Below are 22,941 nucleotides of genomic sequence, written 5' to 3' on the forward strand. Positions count from 1 at the left end.
ACAGGTTTGTGTGTATTATTTGTCACAGGTTTGTGTGTATCATTTGTCACAGGTTTGTGTGTATTATTTGTTGCTTGGGAAATTGCACATTTGGGAAGTTGCCACTTGGGAATATACCACTGGGAAGTTACTTTGGAAAATGCCTTTGGGAAAGTCCCTAACATCAATGATATTGTTTGATCAGGATATCTACAGTGGCTGGTTACCTTCCTTCAGATGTTCATGGTTGTTCTGCTTTTAATTTTATGCTCGGAGAGGACCTACCCTGGACCACTCTAGCATTAAGATCAAGTAAGGATTATGATAAAGATGATTTTTGGAATAAGCTATTTGTCAAAAATCTTTTGGAAAGGAGTTTAAGTGGAAATAAATTATTACGTAAAGGAAATATAAATTCTAAGTGACCATCATAAAGACAGCAATGTACGATCTACAACGGTAACCTTGAAAACTTAATCAGGTCAAAAATGTGGAAGATAACGTCGTTTTTCTGACTCGAGAGGTGTTTATTTAATTCTGTGAATTTCATCACTGTTTCTTAAAAGCAAAAAATGCGGAAGTCACTTTGGCAGAGAACCCACCACTGTTATTTAAAGGTCTCAAGCTTTCAAGCTAAAATCGATGAGAATTTTTCCAATTACTTTTAAGAATCCCAAGCTAACAATATGTGCTTTATAGTGCTAAAATGTATATGTAAAGGGCTACAGTAAAGCATAAATGAGTTAGAGCGGTAAAATCAAAGCCTAAGGCGTTGCGACTCTTCAAAGTTGACCCTGTCATATAAATTTATGAGAATTTTTATAAAATGCTGAATCTATGTGCCACACATTGAAATAAACAATTTTTGGAGATTGTAAGCGTAATTTCAAGTGACTTTAATTTAAAAAGGGACATCCCATATTCACCACGGTACCCTTGCATACATGCCTTTTAAATAAACTAAACATGGAGGATATATAATTCATACTTAATCAGACAAAGCTTGTAATAGCACTGTTGAAAATCGGGCATTGTCATCTTTGCTTGGAGGGTCACTTGAAATTAAGCTTACAGCCCCGTCTAAACTTAAATAAATACCCTAATCTTGTATTCTTGTTCTTAAATAAACGTTAAAGCATAAAGTTAATAATTTCCCCTGTTCTAGTGTTCGCTAGTGGTAATGGTGAAGGTTTAACTACATACAGGTAGGAAATTTCTATATCAGGGAAACATATTGTTATGAAAACCTCCTCCCCCTTCCCTTTCCTTAAAAATCGCGGAAATAGGACTTTTTAGAAAATTGATAAAACTTATTTTTATAAAATAAACTTTTTCTCTAATCAAATGTGTTATCAACCGTACCAAAAAAAAACTCCTGATTGTACGAAAAATTTGTCTTGATTAAAAATTGCATAAAAATGTTCAGATTACGCACAAAGGCTGGAGCCTGGATCAATCTTCAGTCACGTGGTTTTCTCGAGATCAACAAGGAAACTGGAAATATTGATCACTTCTTGTGTATCAATACATTACTGAGGTAAACAGAGAACACACAGACCAACTCTAGACTCTGCACTAACAGAGAACACACAGACCATCTCTAGACTCTGTACTACCAGAGAACACACAGACCATCTCTAAACTCTGTACTACCAGAGAACACACAGACCAACTCTAGACTCTGTACTACCAGAGAACACACAGCCCATTTCTAGACTCTGTACTAACAGAGAACATACAGACCATCTCTAGACTCTGTACTAACAGAGAACATACAGACCAATTCTAGACTCTGTACTACCAGAGAACATACAGACCAACTCTGTACTACCAGAGAACACACAGACCAACTCTAGACTCTGTACTAACAGAGAACATACAGACCAACTCTAGACTCTATACTCCCAGAGAACACACAGACCATCTCTAAACTCTGTACTACCAGAGAACATACAGACCAATTCTAGACTGTGTAATACCAGAGAACATACAGACCAACTCTAGACTCTGTACTACCCGAGAACACACAGACCAACTCTAGACTCTATACTACCAGAGAACATGCAGACCAACTCTAGACTCTGCACTAACAGAAAACACACAGACCAACTCTAGAATCACACTGTTTATTCTTTATTATTGTTCTGACTTAAAGACAAAACAAAACTACTTTATACAACGAAAATACGCAAAAACCGCAGAAAAACATAACATTAAAAAAAGAATTAAACGGATATATTTTTTCATTTTTTCATCAATTTTATTTTGATAGAAATACGTATTGTGCATTGTTTTTGTGATTTTAGTCTTTTTTGGTGTTTTTTTTTTGTGCAGAAAAGTGTTGCAGGGACAAATAGAACTGTCCAATAAGATTAATTCTAATAAAATGTACTCTTTTTTATTTTTTTTGGTCAGCGTTAAAAACAAAGGGTAAACTCAAGTGGATTCTAGTATTCTTAAACGTACTCTTCACAATTGTTTTCATAATAATTGTTATTTTGTAGTGACGAGGAGGCTGAGAGAAATCTAGAGGAGCAAAGAGAGAGATATACTCCATTCATTACAGAGCTTCAATACACGGGAATACAGGTAAAGACGACATTGGATACATTTAAATTGTATTATTTAGTAGCTGAAGTAAATACCCTAATCTTGTATTCTTGTTCTTAAATAAACGTTAAAGCATAAAGTTAATAATTTCCCCTGTTCTAGTGTTCGCTAGTGGTAATGGTGAAGGTTTAACTACATACAGGTAGGAAATTTCTATATCAGGGAAACATATTGTTATGAAAACCTCCTCCCCCTTCCCTTTCCTTAAAAATCGCGGAAATAGGACTTTTTAGAAAATTGATAAAACTTATTTTTATAAAATAAACTTTTTCTCTAATCAAATGTGTTATCAACCGTACCAAAAAAAAACTCCTGATTGTACGAAAAATTTGTCTTGATTAAAAATTGCATAAAAATGTTCAGATTACGCACAAAGGCTGGAGCCTGGATCAATCTTCAGTCACGTGGTTTTCTCGAGATCAACAAGGAAACTGGAAATATTGATCACTTCTTGTGTATCAATACATTACTGAGGTAAACAGAGAACACACAGACCAACTCTAGACTCTGCACTAACAGAGAACACACAGACCATCTCTAGACTCTGTACTACCAGAGAACACACAGACCATCTCTAAACTCTGTACTACCAGAGAACACACAGACCAACTCTAGACTCTGTACTACCAGAGAACACACAGCCCATTTCTAGACTCTGTACTAACAGAGAACATACAGACCATCTCTAGACTCTGTACTAACAGAGAACATACAGACCAATTCTAGACTCTGTACTACCAGAGAACATACAGACCAACTCTGTACTACCAGAGAACACACAGACCAACTCTAGACTCTGTACTAACAGAGAACATACAGACCAACTCTAGACTCTATACTCCCAGAGAACACACAGACCATCTCTAAACTCTGTACTACCAGAGAACATACAGACCAATTCTAGACTGTGTAATACCAGAGAACATACAGACCAACTCTAGACTCTGTACTACCCGAGAACACACAGACCAACTCTAGACTCTATACTACCAGAGAACATGCAGACCAACTCTAGACTCTGCACTAACAGAAAACACACAGACCAACTCTAGAATCACACTGTTTATTCTTTATTATTGTTCTGACTTAAAGACAAAACAAAACTACTTTATACAACGAAAATACGCAAAAACCGCAGAAAAACATAACATTAAAAAAAGAATTAAACGGATATATTTTTTCATTTTTTCATCAATTTTATTTTGATAGAAATACGTATTGTGCATTGTTTTTGTGATTTTAGTCTTTTTTGGTGTTTTTTTATTGTACAGAAAAGTGTTGCAGGGACAAATAGAACTGTCCAATAAGATTAATTCTAATAAAATGTACTCTTTTTTATTTTTTTTGGTCAGCGTTAAAAACAAAGGGTAAACTCAAGTGGATTCTAGTATTCTTAAACGTACTCTTCACAATTGTTTTCATAATAATTGTTATTTTGTAGTGACGAGGAGGCTGAGAGAAATCTAGAGGAGCAAAGAGAGAGATATACTCCATTCATTACAGAGCTTCAATACACGGGAATACAGGTAAAGACGACATTGGATACATTTAAATTGTATTATTTAGTAGCTGAAGTGCCCGGCGTTGCCCGTGTAATTATTACAAAATCGAATTTTTATTTTTTAATTTTGATTCTTGACCTGCAGGCTCTACAATACAATGAAAACAGAATTGAGCCACTTGCCCACGTCCACATGGGATCTAGTGGTTCAGATCTGATTCTGGCCTGAATCTTTTTAGGATTCAGTTTATATGCCAGAAATGCGTGGATGCTAAAAAAAATAAAAATATAACTGCTGCAAGAGCTTACTTAAGGGCGGATGATACACACATACATACATACAAATATATATGTATATGAGCGAAGATAAAGTCAAGGATTCAGCACGCCCCCAACCCCATTCCACACCAAAAAAATCTTCAAATGTTAAAAATGTTTGCTCGGAGCGCTAGAATTTTAATTTCTTTTGTAAAATAAATTACTTTTTTATATGAGATACACTTTATTTTTCATTTTCTATTATCTAATAACAAAAATGTATGGATAATAGAGCTTCAGACATGTTTGTCAATAATTGCTAAAAGCCACAAAACAAAGATTTTTAAAAATGTCTAGTGTTTATAGATACAAAGCTGCGCGGATGAAAAACAATTCGAAGCTCATCAATTTAAATTTTTTTAGGGACTAGAGAAACTGGGGAACGGAGGAGCATTATCCTTATCCATCCCTGATATAGGGTAATTACTAATTATATACAGGGTGGCCAAAATGTACGGATTGTACGGATTTTTTATTTTTTAACCCTAAAAATGTACGGATTGTACGGATTTTTTTTCAAATTGTACGGATTGTACGGATTTTTATCCTGGAAATAATCCGGTTTTTTTAAATTTTCACTCATTTCAGCAAGTTTTTCATGAAAATTAAAAAAAAAAATCTCGTCAAAATGAAGTTAGTTTAACTTATTTTTTGCATTCTAAATAATATTAGATTGATTAATGTTTCAATTGACAATCAAAATTCATTTATAATTTTCGAGATCCCAGAAGTGTTCATTTGAGAATATGTTCCAGAAGTGTTCATTTGAGAATATGTTTATCTATCTGTCTATCTGTATAGCTATCTGTCTAGCTAACTGTCTAGCTATCTGTCTATCTATCTGTCTATCTATCTGTCTTTCTATCTGTCTAGCTATATGTCTAGCTATCTGTCTAGCTATCTGTCTATCCATCTGTATATCTATCTGCATGTCAGTTTATCTATCTTTTTATCTATCTGTTTATATATCCTATCTGTCTNGTGCTGATTGTACAGATTTTTTAAAAAAATGTACGGATCTTTAAAAAAATGTACGGATTGGTTTAAAAAAATGTACGGATTGTACGGTTTTTTTTTTAAAAAATTGTACGGATTGTACGGATTGTTTTTCGAAAATTGTACGGATTGTACGGATTTCTTCTGAAAATGTACGGATTTTTGTACGGATGGGTTCAAAAAAGTTTTGGCCACCCTGTATATATTAAATTTTAAATTACAATTTAAAAAGAATTTAACATTGATAAGTTAATTAATTGTGAATGAACAAAGCATTTTTTTTCTTTCACTGCTGAAATAATGATTAATTGGTACAGATTTTATCAAGTTATTAACTTATGAGTAAAAAGTATAAAATTTTTAGAAAAGAGTTGAATCGAATGATTAAAGCGGATCCAGGTGTGGTTCAACCTAGAAATTCTAAACTTACTTTTAAGGTTAGTTTTAAGAACATTTTCTGAAACCAAAAATTCAGAGCCCCTCACCCCACTTTTAAAGTTATTTAGTTACTTTGATTTTCTTCTGGCCATAAACAGTACTAAATCCTACAACATGAAATTTAGCTAAATCGGTTCAACCGTTTCAAAGATTTGCTTTAGACACAAACAAACATACTCCCATCCCAGTGAAGCATTCAGAGGCATAATTGACATGAATGAATTGTCAATGTTGAAATTGGATATTTTAGATTGTTTTAAATTCTTTTCTAGGATGTGTCAGGATTTTCTTCTAGATCTGAATCTATGTCGCACTCTAGCACGCTAATATCTAGAATAGAAAAGACTGAATTAGGGAAGAGTTTAACCCGACGAAGTGTCCTGGACCTTCAGGAGAGTGGAGATGAGAAATACGACAGAGAGAGAAAGGAAAGATCGATCAAACCTGAGCCTGAACCTGTAGAATCAAAACTATCCCGACAAGAACTTGTGGCTCGAGCAATAGGAATAAAAAGAGGGGGCTCAGCGCCCAGACCAGGAACTGGGAAAGGAGGAGGTGTTAGTAAAGGAAAGAGTTCTTATTGTAGTAGCGCTAATCCAGCGGCATTGGCGCACAGTCCTGGCGGTATAAAACGGAAACACGAGTCGGATAATTGGAGAATTACCAAACCTACTCCTACTGCGGAGTTTCTCGGTCTTCAAGACAATGATGCAATTCTGAATCAAATTCTGCTCTTGTCACAAGACGGTGTGGAGGCCGGGAGTTTCCTCAAACATGAAAACGAATTGGAAACGGGAAAATCTGATGATTTTGGAGATGTCAAGATCGAGGATTTTCTTGACTTCGGATCAACAAAACCACAAAGGTAAAAAGACATATTTTTATCTTTTGAAAAAATTTTCTTCATTTTATAATCTTTTCTAAAATTTTATTTATGTTTCAGAACTCCGCAGGGGTCAGACGCTCTTAAACCTGAAACCAATCATGACTTAGATCTCTATGGTAGGATTTTTGTTCAGAAAATTTGTTTTAAATTTTCTCATGTTTTCCCCTCCCCTCCTTTTTGTGAAATATAAATGCAAATTTTGTTCATTCAGAAGAGATTATTTTTCCTCTAACAAAAAAAAAAACATTTTTATTTTAATCTCGAGAGGTACGTTTATTATTTAGAAAAGTCTAAACTAAGCGTACACAAAATTTAGTTTCAATTTTGTTTTAGGAAGTAGACAAGCTGCTGCAAACATGGATAATATAAGTTCTGGCCCGGCAGATCCAAGTTTTACCATTTACCCATCTCAACCTTTTAATTGTACAATCTTTAAACCAAAAGATGAAAGCGAAGTGCCCTCTGCATTTGTAAAAATGGATTTTCCAAATACAAGTTTACTCAGAGACAATATGGAGACTTTAGAGAACAGTTTGTTTCCTATATCGGGCAGCATGGAGACGGGGTTTAGCAGAACCTCATATCTTGCAACTCCTTTAAATACCAGCAGCCTGTCCTACGAGGGACGGGAGAGATCACCAGAAACTAGTTTAAGAGAAACATCAGTTATTAAGAGACTTAAGGGGGCATCCAATGAAGAGGTAAGGTGTCAATCATTATTGTCTTATAAATAAATAAAAATGTATTTGTTGCTGTTAAAAGACGACATTTAGCTTAGTGGCAGACTGGCAATGAACACTTTTGTGTTTTTGTTTAGGAGAAACGTGAAATTCCATTAAGACGAGATATTGATGGATTAAATTCAACATTCACCTTTCATCCAGAGAGCTGATGAATGGTTAGATGTACATTGTACAGTATAGTTCTTCACTTGAAACAGTACCGTATACTGTACTATTCATGTACTCAACTACAATGGTAAACAAATTGGTTTTATATTTATCAATGTTAGATTATCGTTACATGCATGTACTTGTACACTGTACAATGCACTATCCTGTTATTGTACAATTTGCATGTACTGGGTAGTGGGTAGTTATACTAGCATTACACCATGTACAGTGTGTTTGTGTATATTGTAAACAATTCCACAAGTACATGTAAACTTGTGTTAGTAGAAAAAATTGCTCTATGTAACATGAGTTTACAATTCATTATGTACAGTGTAATGTAAAATGCCAAGTACCTGTATAATATTGAAGTCATGACTGAACTATTAAATTAAATTGTAACTTATGAACTGCAATTTATTCATTACAGATTTAAACAAATATAAAAATATGTTATTTTGTTATAATTGTTAATTGTTAAATGTTTCTAAAACTGGTGAACTATTTGTTAAAAAAATTGAGTCGATCCTATGGTCAACATTTTTAATTTTTAACTTTAATTTATCAATTAAATTTTTCAATTCCATGATAAGCCCACTTTCGAATGCATTGACAGATGCCGGTTTGGTAATTCCAAATGATGCTAAGCCCGAATTAAAAAATTTTTTATTTTATTTGTCATTAAGGTCGAGCCACGAGTGCTCGCAATAGAAAGATATTTCTTTGTAAAATTTTGGGAACCGATTTATTTTTTTATTTTTCGAAAGCATGAAAACGGCTTGCATGAATAATTAATGGGAATTTAAAACTAATAACTATTAAAGATTGTGAAAACTTTTACATAAGTTTTGGTGCTCCAGAATAAATTCCTCAAATCATCTAATTGTAAACAATTCTTTTTGTCCTGAATCTTAATATAACTATATTAAGTGTAAATGGATACATCTTTATAAAAAAAAATTGTTAAATTTCCTTTTTTTATTGTCCTGTTGCTATTGACGTGAGGCTTTGTACTTATTACCTATTGTGACCTATCATGAAAAATAATGCTCTTTGCAGAGATAAACTTTTTATTTTATGTTCTTATGAAAGTAAATTGCAGGAAAAATGTCAAATATATATATTTGGGACATTATGTATAAATTATGTCTTCTTTGTTAAAATTATCTAAATAAAAAGCTGTTTAAATGTTTTAAATGACTAAACTAGGAATTCTAAATGGGGTTAATAATAGTTAACACGTATTCATTTGTTATCATACAACTTCAAACTATGCTTTTAATTATTTTTGGACTATGTGACATGTGTACAGATAAATTTTGGGTCATTTGAGTACAAATTAGAGCAAATACTAATATCTCGTTGTTAGGCTTTTCCTATCTTCCATCTGTTTTTTTCAGGTCAGATTACACTTTGCTATACAAACTCATTTTTACCTGAGTACATTACAGTACAGTACAGTACAGTACAGTACAGTACAGTACAGTGCTATTGCGAACTAAATACAAATGTAAAGCTTTGAATATAATTCATTAACGGCTAATTAGAAATGTACTGCAGTAAATGTAATTCACTGTACGGGTATGAATTTGATTCAATAAATAATTAAAATTTAAATGATTTTGATTTAGTAAGGTAAAGCTGCAACCCATAGGTTTTATTTTCTGTTGAGATCAAAAGTATTTGCAGGTACATGCTTCATTTAACAGTACTTAAGTTTTCAAGTTCTTGATAATGATGCCGCTTGTTGACATTTTGAATTTATTTACTCTATAACACTTCAAGAATGTGTACTGCAACCACAGCAATGCCGATGGATTAAATGATGAAAATATTTATGAAGTAATCTGAGTTTTATTCACTGAAAAGTACAGACGTTATTGCAATTACTATTCTAAGCCCGAACCTTTAGTCAGTATTGGAAATCCGGTTTCGTGGATTGGGTCAGACAGTTTTGCAGAATCCTAATATTTTTGTTAAACAATATTATTTTCTGTATTTTTTATATTTAATTTTGATTTCTGATTTATTAAATTTAAATCTACGCGTGTTAACAGAAATACCAACAGAGAATGAGACTTCAAGGTAAATACGAGACAGTTTGAAGTTGAATTTGAGTATAATAAATACAGGGTGTCCCAATAAACATGGGAATTCTGTGACGAATTCGATATCGTCTTTTTAAATAATTCTTTGATTTAGTATAGTGATCTGTGATACCTACTGAGAAAGCTGTAATCTGTTAGAGTTTCGTCTGCTATGTTCACATTTTGACTCCATACGGTCTAACTTAGTAAAACAAGAAAATTACAGTCTACAAACAGAGTAAACTTGTCCGTCGTCACTGTTCATCTGGTGGAGACATTAAAACCACATCTTTACAGTCTTTTACCCTTTTCATAAAATAAACTCTAGCAGACATAATAATATTATGGCTTTTGAAATTAGGTATTACAATGCTAATTCATAACAAAGACGATATCGAATTCGTCTCTGAATTCCCATATTTTTTGGGACACCCTGTAGATAAAACCGCTACATGGAAACAAAAGTAAATAATAGATTCCGTTCAGTCGTCTTTTAAGTATACTTCTTTGTGGGTAACCCTGTATGTACTTGAATCAAGATGGTATTCAGTATTTACGATATTGTGCAAGTAAGGAATGATAAGATTGTATTTAAGTGCAATAGAGCGGTTAGGAATTACAAGAATGTATATATAAGAATAAGCTTATCCGAATTTTCTCGTGCATTTTACAACTGAAATTGTATGCATTTTCATTTAATTGTGGTAACCATTGAACACAGTTTAATTACAGTGGTCATACTTTTTTTAAGTTAAGAAATATTGTTTAGAATTTTGTAAGTTATAATCATCTGACTCATAACTGTCTAAATTATTAGATTTGAATCAGTTCTCAGTAGCAAATAAAAATATGTTGTCTGTCTATGATAAATGGTAAAAGAAGACCACAATTATTCAACAGTTGTTTACAACTGAACAATCAATGATAACATAAACGTGACATTTTTTCCTGCTCTAATAATTAAACCCCTGAACATACGCATCATCTGATATCCGCAGTCCGCACAACCTGTCCAAACTTTGCGAAGTCTATATTATTAATTACTTTAAGTTTAAACGTCTTTTTTAATAAAGTAACCCTGTTATGAAGACTCAATGTCTTGGCGACTAGTATCCACAATTTCTGATTTGGAGTACTCCAATAGGTAGCGGCTAAACTCTGCTACTCGCTAATGCCGCAATGAATTATAAGAGAGAGATTAGTATATACCATTTCATATTAGATCGTCAGTCAGTCCAAATCATGTTTTTTGGAACTAATTAGTAATTTTAAGAAGAATAAGATATCATTTCGTAAAATTGAATAAGGCTTAAATAAATTTTTTCTTGCAGAAAATGTTAGGTTTTTCGAGTATTATAGGTTTATTGTGGCGTTAAAGCTTGGAGATAGTCTAGTATATGGGACGCTCTGTATTTTCGGGATAGGTTAGGTTTAGACACTTTGTGGGCCGCGCGCTGCGGCTAGGACGGACTAGGGGGCCGAGCTCCACGGCTAGAATTGGCTCTCTCTCTGTCTTATAATTAATTAAGGTACTATTCGCGAGTAACACAGAGTGGTCGCTGCCAGTCCAATAAACATGAAAATAAGGACAATTTGCCTCACACTCAATTTTCGAATCCCTATATCAACCTGATAGTGTAAACCTTTAATATTTCAGACTATTTGATCTAACAGGTTTTATAGTTTTAAATATCAAAGGTTTACGACATCGGGTTGCAAAGACATAGGGATTAGTAAAATTTAGGTTTGTGGCAAAGACTCCTTTCATTCAAAAATCTAACTTTAATTCAAGCAACCGGTAATATTATTTGCTGCGCTACAACAGTATCAAATAGTTTTAAGTTATTTGCTCAAATATCATCTTCCTGTTTGACAGTTGTATGGGTCTCACTGTACACTGTACACTTACAGTGTACATATTATATACTCAAGAATTAACCATAAAAAATTTGTTATCCATTTCTAATTTTATTTGACCAAAATGTAAAAATTTGACATGATAATACATTTATAATTTATATTTATGATCGGGTTGGTGAAAAAGTTCAAGTAAAAAAATAAATCCCTGTATTCTGAAATTAATCACTCTGATGCTGTAGAAGTAAAGTATGAAGACTGGGACGGATTGTAAGAGGAGATAATTGCGTCCCACTCTCTAAAAAAATACATTTAATTTATCAATTAACAATAAATCAAGATTAATATAACTTAATCAAAAAAGTTACAATTTACTCGACGCAATAATACTAAACTTTAAAAATAAGAAAAAAAAAACAGAGACAACTTCAACTTTTGAAGATTAAATTTTCAAATTCAACAAGGTTTAAAAAATTGCAAAACTTTTTACACAAGATTTATAAAATTATATATTGGAGTCTAGAAGGTAAAAAAATAATGCATTTTTTCCTGTAAAGTTGCTCTTCTGGAATATTCCAGAATTCCTGAAGAATGGTCCAACCAGTTCTAAAATTAACATTGAATTATATTAAACCGGTTCTAGAATTAACATTCAATTAGATCTGACCGGTTCTAAGGTTTACATTTAATTATATTAAACCGGTTCTAAGGTTTACATTAAATTAGATTAAACCGGTTCTAAGGTTTACATTTAATTAGATTAAACTGGTTCTAAAGTTTACATTTAATTAGATTAAACCGGTTCTAAAGTTTCCGTTTAATTAAATTAAACCGGTTCTATGGTTTACGTTTAATTAGATTAAACCGGTTCTAAGATTTACATTCAATAAGATTAAACTGGTTCTAAGGTTTATGCTTAATTAGATTAAACCGGTTCTAAGGTTTACATTTAATTAGATTAAACCGGTTCTAAGGTTCACATTTAATTAGATTAAACCGGTTCTTAAATTAACATTCAATTAGATTAAACCGGTTCTAAGGTTTACATTTAATTAGATTAAATCAGTTCTAAGGTTTACGTTTAATTAGATTAAACCGGTTCTAAGATTTACATTTAATTAGATTAAACTGGTTCTTAAATTAACATTCAATTAGATAAACCGGTTCTAAGATTTACATTTAATTAGATTAAACCAGTTCTAAGGTTTATGTTTAATTAGATTAAACCGGTTCTAAGATTAAAATTTAATTAGTTTAAACCAGTTCTAAGATTTACATTCAATAAGATTAAACCGGTTCTAAGGTTTACATTTAATTAGATTAAACCGGTTCTAAGGTTTACATTTAATTAGATTAAACTGGTTCTTAAATTAACATTCAATTAGATTAAACCGGTTCTAAGATTTACATTTAATGAGATTAAACCAGTTCTAAGGTTTATGTTTAATTAGATTAAACCGGTTCTAAAGTTAACATTTAATTAGTTTAAACCGGTTCTAAGATTTACATTCAATAAGATTAAACCGGTTCTAACGTTTACATTTAATTAGATTAAACCGGTTCTAAGGTTTACATTTAATTAGATTAAACCTGTTCTGAACACTGCTTTCTCAATTCAAGGCTTACACACAACTTTAAAGTACATTCATAGAATTCTGGAAGATTCTAGATATAATCTGGCTTTCGCCAATCTTGTGGCATGACCTCAACACAGTTCTTGGCAGAAATTTATTTTGTATTGCAAATGATTGTTCTGTAAATCCTTCCGATCTTAGTAAAATGTTAGTTAAGAAACAAATGAAATATTTTGATGTCCCATTGGAAGATGAATGGAAAGTTCCGGTTTTACAAGAACTTTTAAGTACAAGAATAAATAATTTATATGTTGAAGGATTCGATGATTACGTAATAACTGAAATGATAAATATGTTATGTAGTGAGTAAAAATCAATGTTTTCTATTTGTGCATAATTTTGCATATTTTTTCTCTTTTCTTTTGGAAACCTGAATTTCAAAAAAATTTATTTAAACAAATTTTAACTACACCATTTATATGTGTATTTATATCTTTGTGTGTGAATAAATCTTTATAATAAAAAAAAATTAACATACAATTACATTAAACCGGTTCTAAAATTTACGTTTAATTAGATTAAACCGGTTCTAAGCTTTACATTTAATTGGATTAAACCGGTTCTAAAGTTTACATTTAATTAGATTAAACCGGTTCTAAAATTAACATACAGTGAGAACCAGAAACCTGTGAAATAAAACAATACTAAAGTCTATCAAATGTTGTTTCAAAAAGAATCGTTTTACTGCGGTCCTTATTAAACCACTTATTAGGTAAAATGGTTCTGTGTACACTGCACAATGTTGTGTCTCATTTTCATTATATTATTTAAAGCCACAACTTGAGTCAAAAGTCGTCTTTATTTTCCAGAGTTTTCTGATTTTCACTGAACAATTTGCTTAAACTGGGGTTAGAACTTTCAAGGGACTGTCATTGCAGTTTCAAGAAATCTCTTATTTAATTCTCATAATTTCCTCCTTTGTTTCTGCTGCAAGAAATCCACAAGCATTAGAGAAACCATAATAGATAATAACCAATAACATGGATTTATAATTCATTCTTAACCAAACAAAACCTTTTCAGGGTACCGTTGTGAATCAGAAATGCTTCTCTACAAATTCCGGTGTAGAAACCTAGATTCTTGAAATATTTTTTTAAAGAAAATTTAATTGAGGTTTGCATCATCTTGAGTCTTGACTTAACTTGAAAACGGTCAAGATTTTTAATAATATTTTTATATATTTTAGAAAATTATTTAATAGAGGCAACTGCCGTCCTCTTTCTAAAATAGTTGTTATAGTTTGTATCATTGACTTTTGCTCTCGAAAAGGGCCTGAATGCCATAGCCCTATCTTTCAATATGTGTTAATTTCTAACATTCAGGGTTAGAATGGACCGTAACCCGGGTTGGAACTTATGTCTCCTGTAATGAGGATCATTTGAAAATACGTCTACAGGCTTCTAGGTTTTTATTTAAAGGGAGTGACCGGCAATGTATGGTGGTTGAACTGAAAATGTAGTATTGCAGACATTTTTTATTGAGACATAAAACGTTTCCGCGATGTATAATCACTGAGTTTGAGAACAAGATCGACAAAAAAATTATTAATTTGGGTGGGTACGTTATGAGAATAGGGTTTTTTTTAAATTTTTGAATAATGCCGACAAAAAACGTAACACGGCAGATTGAGAAAATAAAAATTAACTTTTATCATCGAATTTAAGAAGTCATATTCAGTTATTATTAGTTTCTGTAATCTCTCATTCTTCACAAACATTTTCTGGAATTTTTATTGAAAAGACGACATTTGGAGGATTTGGAGAATAGGTAGAAATCTGCAAACAAATTCGTAAAGAGTAAGAAATTCAATAAAATGATAAAAAAGAAATATTGATTTACCATTGATTTATTGATCAATTTAAAATGAGAAATGTACCTAACATCTAATTAGTTTACTGTAAAATATTTTATACATTTTTCGTCGTCGTTACATAATAATTTTCAAAAACGTCGACTTTGCGTTCAAACTTAGTGGACACATTTTATACGTCTAAAAGAATTCCTAAAAAATGTTTCCACAATCCTACATTTTTAGTTCAACTACCATAAATTGCCGGTCACTGGCCCTTTATCAATGTTTTCGTCTGCGCTTCGCGCTTCTTTTCTTTACAAATACATTTTCACTCGATCAAATAAAAAGTATTCCACTACCCTTCTCTGGACCAAAAATGGAAACTCTTTCAATATAGTACACGCTCTGATGTTTGTTTAATACGTGGGTAGATCTTCATAAAACTTTTATAACAGTTTTGTGGGTGGATCTTCAGAAAACTTTCTTAACAGTTTTAATTTTTAATCCCCCTTACGTAACATCATAACTGAACCTACGCTCTAGAATGTATAATCTATATAATAAAACGAGACATTTCTTTATATATGTTCCTTTGTTCCTTATAGCCAAACGGCTGGACCGAATGGGCTGATATTTTTTGTGGACACTCATGGGTAGCCTGGGGGTGACAAAGGCTAAACAAAATTAAAATTTTTTAAAATTTTTAATTTTTTTCACGCGCAATAATTTAATAATTTTGTCCGCCTTATCCTTTTGATTTAAAAATTAGTTAGTTATATAATCATCTTGTACAAATCTTTTTCCAGATCTATCGAAAAAATTTTACTGTCAGATTTTTAAGCCATGATACAGGATACCCTAATAAACATGGGCATTTAGTGACGAATTGTATATCGTCTTCGATTTACGCGGCATTTTTTCATTGGCACAATTTTTTTAGTATGCCGGGTTATAGAACTGCTATCGAAAAGACCTGGTCTCGAGATCTGTTCCAAAATGTGGTCTGCCATTTTTGTATCTTCAAAGACATAAAAATCGTCTTCGTTGTATTGATATAATCGCCTTCCACTGTACTTTAAACTTTGGCAATTTGATCTTCAAGAATTCTTAGTTTCAAATATCTAAGTTCAACCACATCAGGACATCTGGTTACAAAGGCATAGAGATGAGATACAATGTTCCTATCCTTTCCAAATGTTCATCCTTTTTTTGTGGGAATTGAACCATAAAGACCCCTGATGTACTGAGTATGAAACCTCAACCTCTAGACGTCTGGGATTAAGGATCAGAGGCTATGAACTATGAATGCTAGAGTGACCTCTCTCTTGAATGAAGGAGATAGTTGTATAATGTTATTAGGCTTTAAGAACCCTTCGCGCCCAAATTCCTAAAAATAACTTTAGCTTTTACGTCTATTGCTCTGAAAGTCGACCATTTAAAATCGCTTTTAAATTTTAAATTTTTCTTTTGGAATTGGCGCATTTTCAAAATAAAAAAAAAGTTATTTTGTTTCCAATTTTGATGTTCTATAAACCTTCCTTGGGGTCATGTGAGGTTCCATACACAATTTGGGCCTGATCGGTTCTGCCGTTGATTGCATACATACGAACAGACAAGCAGAGTATATATGATAATAAATAGATTGTGGTTGGGAACGCACATAGGTCTGCCCCTTAAGTAATTGTAAATTTGCGATACAGTCCAAACTAGGACCGCAAAGGTTGGCCCAGCTCGTATATTATAATGTACACCGGTTGTGCGTGACTCTTGGTGATTTTTTCAACACGATTGTAATGTCATCAAATATCCAGAATTGTTTTGTTCTTGTATCTAATTTTGTTCCTCCTCCACCCCTAAACTTCTTACAAAAAAACTTTTACTTTGATGTGATGAGTAGATATTCATTCCACGGCTGTTGTTGGTAGGAGAAGGCACCCATCACTAAACTCTGAGCATACCTAATAAGAACACAAAAAAAGCGCAAATTCCGTCTCATTCTTTAATATAAATTTAAATAATTTCTGAACCTTCATTAACTTCATTTTCTTAAAATTTTGTTGTTGTATTTTAGAAATTTTTTTATTTTCTATTGAGGAAGAATTTGAATTCTTATTCTCTATTCAGTGGAGAGATTTATTGAAAACTGATCAAAATTACGTCAAGAACAAAAGCGCGATAATAATGTTCGAATACTAATTTACTAATTTCAACATTCACCACACTGTATTCTGGAATTTATTCAACCATTTAATACTTTAATTAAAAGCAATAGGAATCAATTACTGAACGTAGAAAAAATTAATTATGTAACAAAAATATATTTACACTTAAAAAAACATGAATAACCTTAATTTCTGTTAATGTTAAAAATACTTTAATTAATTTGTTTTTATTTGAAGGGAATGCCAACAAAAATTATGTGATTTAAACTTTTTACAACAAGGAATCAAAATTTGCCAAGGGAACGGGAGAAAAAGAAATCTTATCGATTTTTAAAATGAAATTCTCAATTTTGTTAAACAGCAAGTTGGGATGAGCGGATATTATTTTACTTGATAATTATCCCTAGGGACAGCTAAGTAATTTCACCTTGCAGCTACACACAATCTTAAAATTTTCCTCTCCACGTCACATAATTTTCTAAAATAATTAAATTCGAAAAATTAGAAATGTTAAAATTTTATAGAATTCTTTATTTCCCAAAATAGAATGAGTTCTTTAAGGAATTGAAAAGGGGAAATAATAGTTCACTTTTAATTAAAAATAAAAGTAATTGATGTCGCATTATTTTTTTCCGAGTGTTATAAAAAATACTTTAAAAAAGAGATTTAGAGTAATTCTTTTAAAAATATTTTTTATTGGGTTTCTTTGAAACTTAATTGTTTAGATAAAGGTCTGAAAATTATTTTTTATTTGTAACAAAAATATATTTTCTTTGTATGGATGGATGGATGGATGGATGGAAGGATGGATGGATGGATGGATGGATGGAAGAAACGAAACGCTACCGTAAAAGCAAAGAATTAAAAAATAAGTATAACATGGAGAAAATTATCAAATAATCAAATATATGTAAATGCAAAAAAATAATCTAGTAAAAATTTGGTTATATCTTGTTATGAAAAAAAGTGACATGAACATAAAAACTTAAAAATCATCTTTAAAAGAAATTGTTGTTCATGTTGCGCTTAATACTGCAATAAAGTAGTGGTCCGACTTTTAAGCAGATATTTGTTTGCTTTTACACAAAGCAAATTAATGAAAGAAATCTTTCATGCATGGGGAAACAAATTCAATGCATTGACGATTTTATTCCTTGTCATAGATCCATTTTTATATGCGATGCAAGTGATTTAATAAAACTCTGTATTTGCTTCATCTTGTGTAAGAGTAGTATCGAAGAGCTAGATATATTATATCACAGGAACCAAAGGTTTATAGAATAGTCCACTATAATACAACAGTCAAATTTGTGTCTACGCTCTTTCTTTGATTAGAAATACCGCTCGGGATTTTGGAATTTGTAATGGTTAAAACGTTCAAATATGCCATGAAGATTTGTTCAAGATGAATATGTATGGTAGAACCTTTGAATGACTAAAAGCAAGGCCAAAAATGAAAATCTACAGTTTTTAGTGGTCAGCGTTTATATCAATACAGTGAAGACGGCTTTCTATTAAAGTTTTGCTTTCTAGCAAGCTTATTCAAATAACAAGTTTACGAGTAAACCAAGAGAAGCTGTTAATTGATCGCTTTTCTTTGTTTCCACATTTATGTGTCTCCATGCTGTTTGGAAGCTTGGTAGAAATCCAAATTGAAATCCAAAGTCTTCTTCATGGTATTGATATATACGACGACTACAGTGAAGCCTACCTGTTTGTTATGTATCCTGCAATAACATGGCCGCCTGCTTTATACGCTCTTATACACCTAAACAAAATAATGAAATAACTTTAGATCGATCCTAATATAAAGAAATTTCATTGATATGCTAACAATACAAATCAAATAAGACAAGAACAAAATAGAATGCCAAACATGTATTCGTCTAGACTGACCCCATTGTACCTGCATTGTGTCATCATATACATAATGGTAATGGCCAATTCATAAATCAGAGGGTTATAATGTGAGTCTCCAAAATCAAGAACTCCATAAACCTCGTACTCCCCTCCCTCAACCTAGAACAAGAATATATAGACCTTGTGCTCCCTCCCTCAACCTAGAACAAGAATATACAAACCTTGCGCTCCCCTCCCTCAACCTAGAACAAGAATATATAAACCTTGTGCTCCCTCCCTCAACCTAGAACAAGAATATATAAACCTTGTGCTCCCCTCCCTCAACCTAGAACAAGAATATATAAACCTTGTTCTACTTTAACCTAGAAAAAGAATATATTAACCTTGTGTTATACAACAGCAACCAGCAACTGTACAACAGTAACCAGCTACTATACAACAGTAACCAGCTCCTTTACAACAGCAACCAGCAACCAGTAACTATACAACGGCAACCTGCAAACAGCAATTATGCAACAACAACCTGCAATTATACAACAGCAACTAGCAACTTTACAACAGTAACCTGAACCAGCTATCACAGCAACCTGCAACTTTACAACATCAACTAGCTACTTTACAACAGCAACCAGCAACCAGCAACCAGTACTTTACAACAACAAACCTACAAACAGCAACTTTACAACAGCAACCTGCAACTAACAACTTTACATTGTACTTAACATGAAAAAGTAAAAAAAAAATTCATTTTACCTCCTTCATGATAATATTCTGTTCATTGAAGTCTCCATGAATGATCCCACTTTCTTTAGATAAGCATTATAATTTAACAAAAGTAAACTCGTCAAATATTTTGAAGTTAGTAAGATCCTGGAGGCTAAATTTAATTATTTTCAAAAAAAATTCTATTTTTGGGAGGTTCAGTATTTAAAGTGCGGACAAAAGTCTTTTAACAATTTTTAATCCTCTATAGGTGGAATATTGAATTATGATTTCGGATTAAAACTATCATAATATGATTACCTAATAACCTTTAGAACAGTTAGAGTGATACCCAGATAACAATGGAATGGCAATACTTAGGTGTAAAGGGGTCTCTTTACACTGCACAATTGCTGGGCCTCATGTTTGTCTCATTCGGATTTTTAAAAATTAGAACTTGATTTTAAACTTCGTCTTCGTATCTCAGAATTTACTGCAATAGAAAACTTATTTTATAAAAAAAATATGAATAAATAAATAGAAAAAAAGAATTACTATTATAGAAGTTTGGATGACGTATATTTAGCCTTTACATCATTAATTTTCCTAACCTTTCATGTTAAATATATTTATAACGAAGGATTTGTAAAGAAAACTAATTGAAAAAAGATACTTCTCTTTGAAAACCATTTTATGCCTTACATCTTTAAATTTAACCCTATCATGGTGGGAGGAAGTCCACCTCCCCATCCCCTACGTTTTTTTTTTGCTAAAAACTTAAAAACGGTTTACATTAGAACGCTTAATCTTCTTCACCTTTTCAACACCAACTAGTTGTCAACAAATTTTGAAAACATTTTTTTATGCATATTCAAAGGGCGGGTCGGTATTTCCAAATATTCAGAAATGCTTACTTACTTTTTTATTAATTAAGCTACTAGGCTAAAATATTATATATTTGAAAAGCCCTTGAAAAATGTTTACATTTGTCAAAATTATAAATAATTATTTTTCATCATTTTTCCGACCTAAAAGACAAAAATCTCCCAACAAGGATAGGATTCGTGCATAGTTTAGCTGTTACTAATGTGAGGAACCAACATTGTTAAAGAAAGATCATACTGTCGAAACTCAATTTTTTTCAAAAAGAAGTATTGTTTACAAACATTAAAGCGAAAACATTTTACAGGAAAAGATGTCAACCTAATTTTAAGTAACATTCTATAAATATTACAACTGTACCCCTTCAGTGAACAGAGAAACCAATGTACTGTTGAGAATCGGACATGTACCTCTTTAAAAGATGTGTCAAATAATATTACGCCGACAGTCCCTTTAACTACAGCGTGTCCCACAAAACATGACAATAGCAAGACGACTTGAAATTTTAAATTTATTTGCGACTTTCATTGGTCAACTTTCTTTCAAATGTATGATACTTAAAGCATAACCACAACATTTTCCTACTTCTGGCATTTTCAAAATGTGGTCTGCCTTTTTTGTGCTGTCAATATTTCCGGACTCCGGAGATATTAATAATTTCGCTTAGATTTCAAATTTAATAGATAAACCCAAATTTTGGAAATCAGAACAAAATTCTTCATATCTTTGGTAATATTCAAAGCACAAAAAAGGCAAAACACATTTAGGAAATATCAAGACTAGTGGGGGTATTTTGAGATTATTAACTTTAAAATTTTACTTCTGAAATAAGTTTACGAATTAATTCAGCAAATAATATCAAAAATCAAAGACGACCTTCAATTCACCTTGCTACTGTAATGTTTTGTGGGACACCCTTAATGTTTTGAATTTATGAAGATTATCTAATAATTCCTAGAGTTGATTCAAGAGGTTTCACCACGTTGGTAAACTGTTTAATAATATCTGCTGCTAGTTCTCTTCTTGCTTCATCCTGTGTTCATTCATTACTCATAAACTAAATTGCCAAGGGAAGACATTGCTTTTAATTCCCCAAAAAATGGCTTTTTTTGCTACAGTGAGAACCAGAAAACTGTGGAATAGTGTATTTCATGTTATTAAAAATCAAATAGTATTACCACCAACTTATTAAATCCCATATTCAGTGGAATAGGTCTGTTTACAATGCATAATTGCTTTGTCTCATACTCATTACTGTCTTTAAAGTCATAACTGAAGTATAAAAGTCGTAATCAATCCTATTCCAGAGTTTCATGGTTCTCACTATAGAAATCAGACTTCTACGCTAAATCAAATCTGGATTAAGAATACAGGATTTTGTCTAGAGTGTGATTGTGGGGGGGNTTAAAAGGACGATTAAAAGTTTGAAAACATTAAAAGGACGATTAAAAGTTTGAAAACATTAAAAGGACGATTAAAAGTTTGAAAACATTAAAAGGACGATTAAAAGTTTGAAAACATTAAAAGGACGATTAAAAGTTTGAAAACATTAAAAGGACGATTAAAAGTTTGAAAACATTAAAAGGACGATTAAAAGTTTGAAAACATTAAAAGGACGATTAAAAGTTTGAAAACATTAAAAGGACGATTAAAAGTTTGAAAACATTAAAAGGACGATTAAAAGTTTGAAAACATTAAAAGGACGATTAAAAGTTTGAAAACATTAAAAGGACGATTAAAAGTTTGAAAACATTAAAAGGACGATTAAAAGTTTGAAAACATTAAAAGGACGATTAAAAGTTTGAAAACATTAAAAGGACGATTGATTAAAATTTTGAAAAACTAAAGGGACGATTGACATTTTAAAACATTAAGCGACGAGTATTAAACGGAAGATGGAAATTATGAAAAACGTAAAAAATGTGCGTGAAGGAGTAACAAGGATTGAATGTTAATACTCTGGAGTTGAATTTATTTAATAACTTTTTAAAACTTACTGGAGGGTCACTAAAATGTTCGTTGATACCTTGAATATATAAAAATAGTTTTAAACTTGAAAACCTTGCAACAACGTTCTGTAACCCTTTAAAATCTCTTTTATAATCCTTTCAAATCAATATAGCTTAAAGGGAGTGCTCGCAAAAAACGTAATGAGGTTTAAAGGAGAGGCAAACCAAAATCTAGTATTAAGTGGTAAAAAATAATTTCTATCAAATGCTTCAGTGCAAAATAACAATCGTTAACCACACACTGGGAAATAGTAACTGGATAGGGGAAGAATGGGAATTGGGTAGGGGAACAGAAAGAATGGTAAGTGTTTAGGGGAACAGAAAGAATGGGAAGTGGG

The 22,941-nt window shown here is 31.9% G+C and overlaps 2 protein-coding genes across 4 annotated transcripts; one reads left to right on the forward strand and one right to left on the reverse strand.

Moving 5' to 3' along the window:
- The first annotated feature begins 164 nt into the window (after positions 1-164).
- LOC111706480 (uncharacterized) lies at positions 165-9,235 on the forward strand. 3 transcript variants are annotated; one of them, XR_002766243.1, is made up of 11 exons: positions 165-291; positions 1,145-1,184; positions 1,406-1,516; positions 2,484-2,568; positions 4,772-4,827; positions 5,769-5,841; positions 6,115-6,707; positions 6,786-6,844; positions 7,062-7,429; positions 7,546-8,245; positions 9,019-9,235. XR_002766243.1 is itself a non-coding variant. In XM_023479363.1 (11 exons), exons 1-11 carry the CDS (start codon positions 246-248, stop codon positions 7,618-7,620), a joined length of 1,464 nt encoding a protein of 487 aa, XP_023335131.1. In that variant the 5' UTR covers positions 165-245; the 3' UTR covers positions 7,621-9,235. The 3 variants fall into 3 exon arrangements, 2 of the variants coding, with proteins under 2 accessions (XP_023335131.1, XP_023335130.1); XM_023479363.1 differs by having other exon boundaries at positions 7,062-7,240; positions 7,283-7,429; positions 7,546-9,235; XM_023479362.1 differs by having other exon boundaries at positions 7,546-9,235.
- Positions 9,236-11,694: 2,459 nt separating this feature from the next.
- Positions 11,695-21,635, reverse strand: LOC111706489 (hydroxylysine kinase). Its single transcript, XM_023479377.1, has 8 exons — positions 21,549-21,635; positions 19,764-19,816; positions 19,057-19,169; positions 18,862-18,918; positions 17,578-17,628; positions 16,869-16,946; positions 12,112-12,168; positions 11,695-11,860 (listed from the first exon to the last, which is right to left on the reverse strand). The coding sequence occupies exons 2-8, from the start codon at positions 19,770-19,772 to the stop codon at positions 11,788-11,790; spliced, it is 438 nt and encodes a 145-aa protein (XP_023335145.1). The 5' UTR covers positions 19,773-19,816; positions 21,549-21,635; the 3' UTR covers positions 11,695-11,787.
- Between the last annotated feature and the right edge of the window lie 1,306 nt (positions 21,636-22,941).

Source organism: Eurytemora carolleeae, unplaced genomic scaffold (assembly GCF_000591075.1).
Source record: "Eurytemora carolleeae unplaced genomic scaffold, Eaff_2.0 scaffold714, whole genome shotgun sequence".
In the NCBI taxonomy this organism is placed as follows: domain Eukaryota; kingdom Metazoa; phylum Arthropoda; class Copepoda; order Calanoida; family Temoridae; genus Eurytemora; species Eurytemora carolleeae.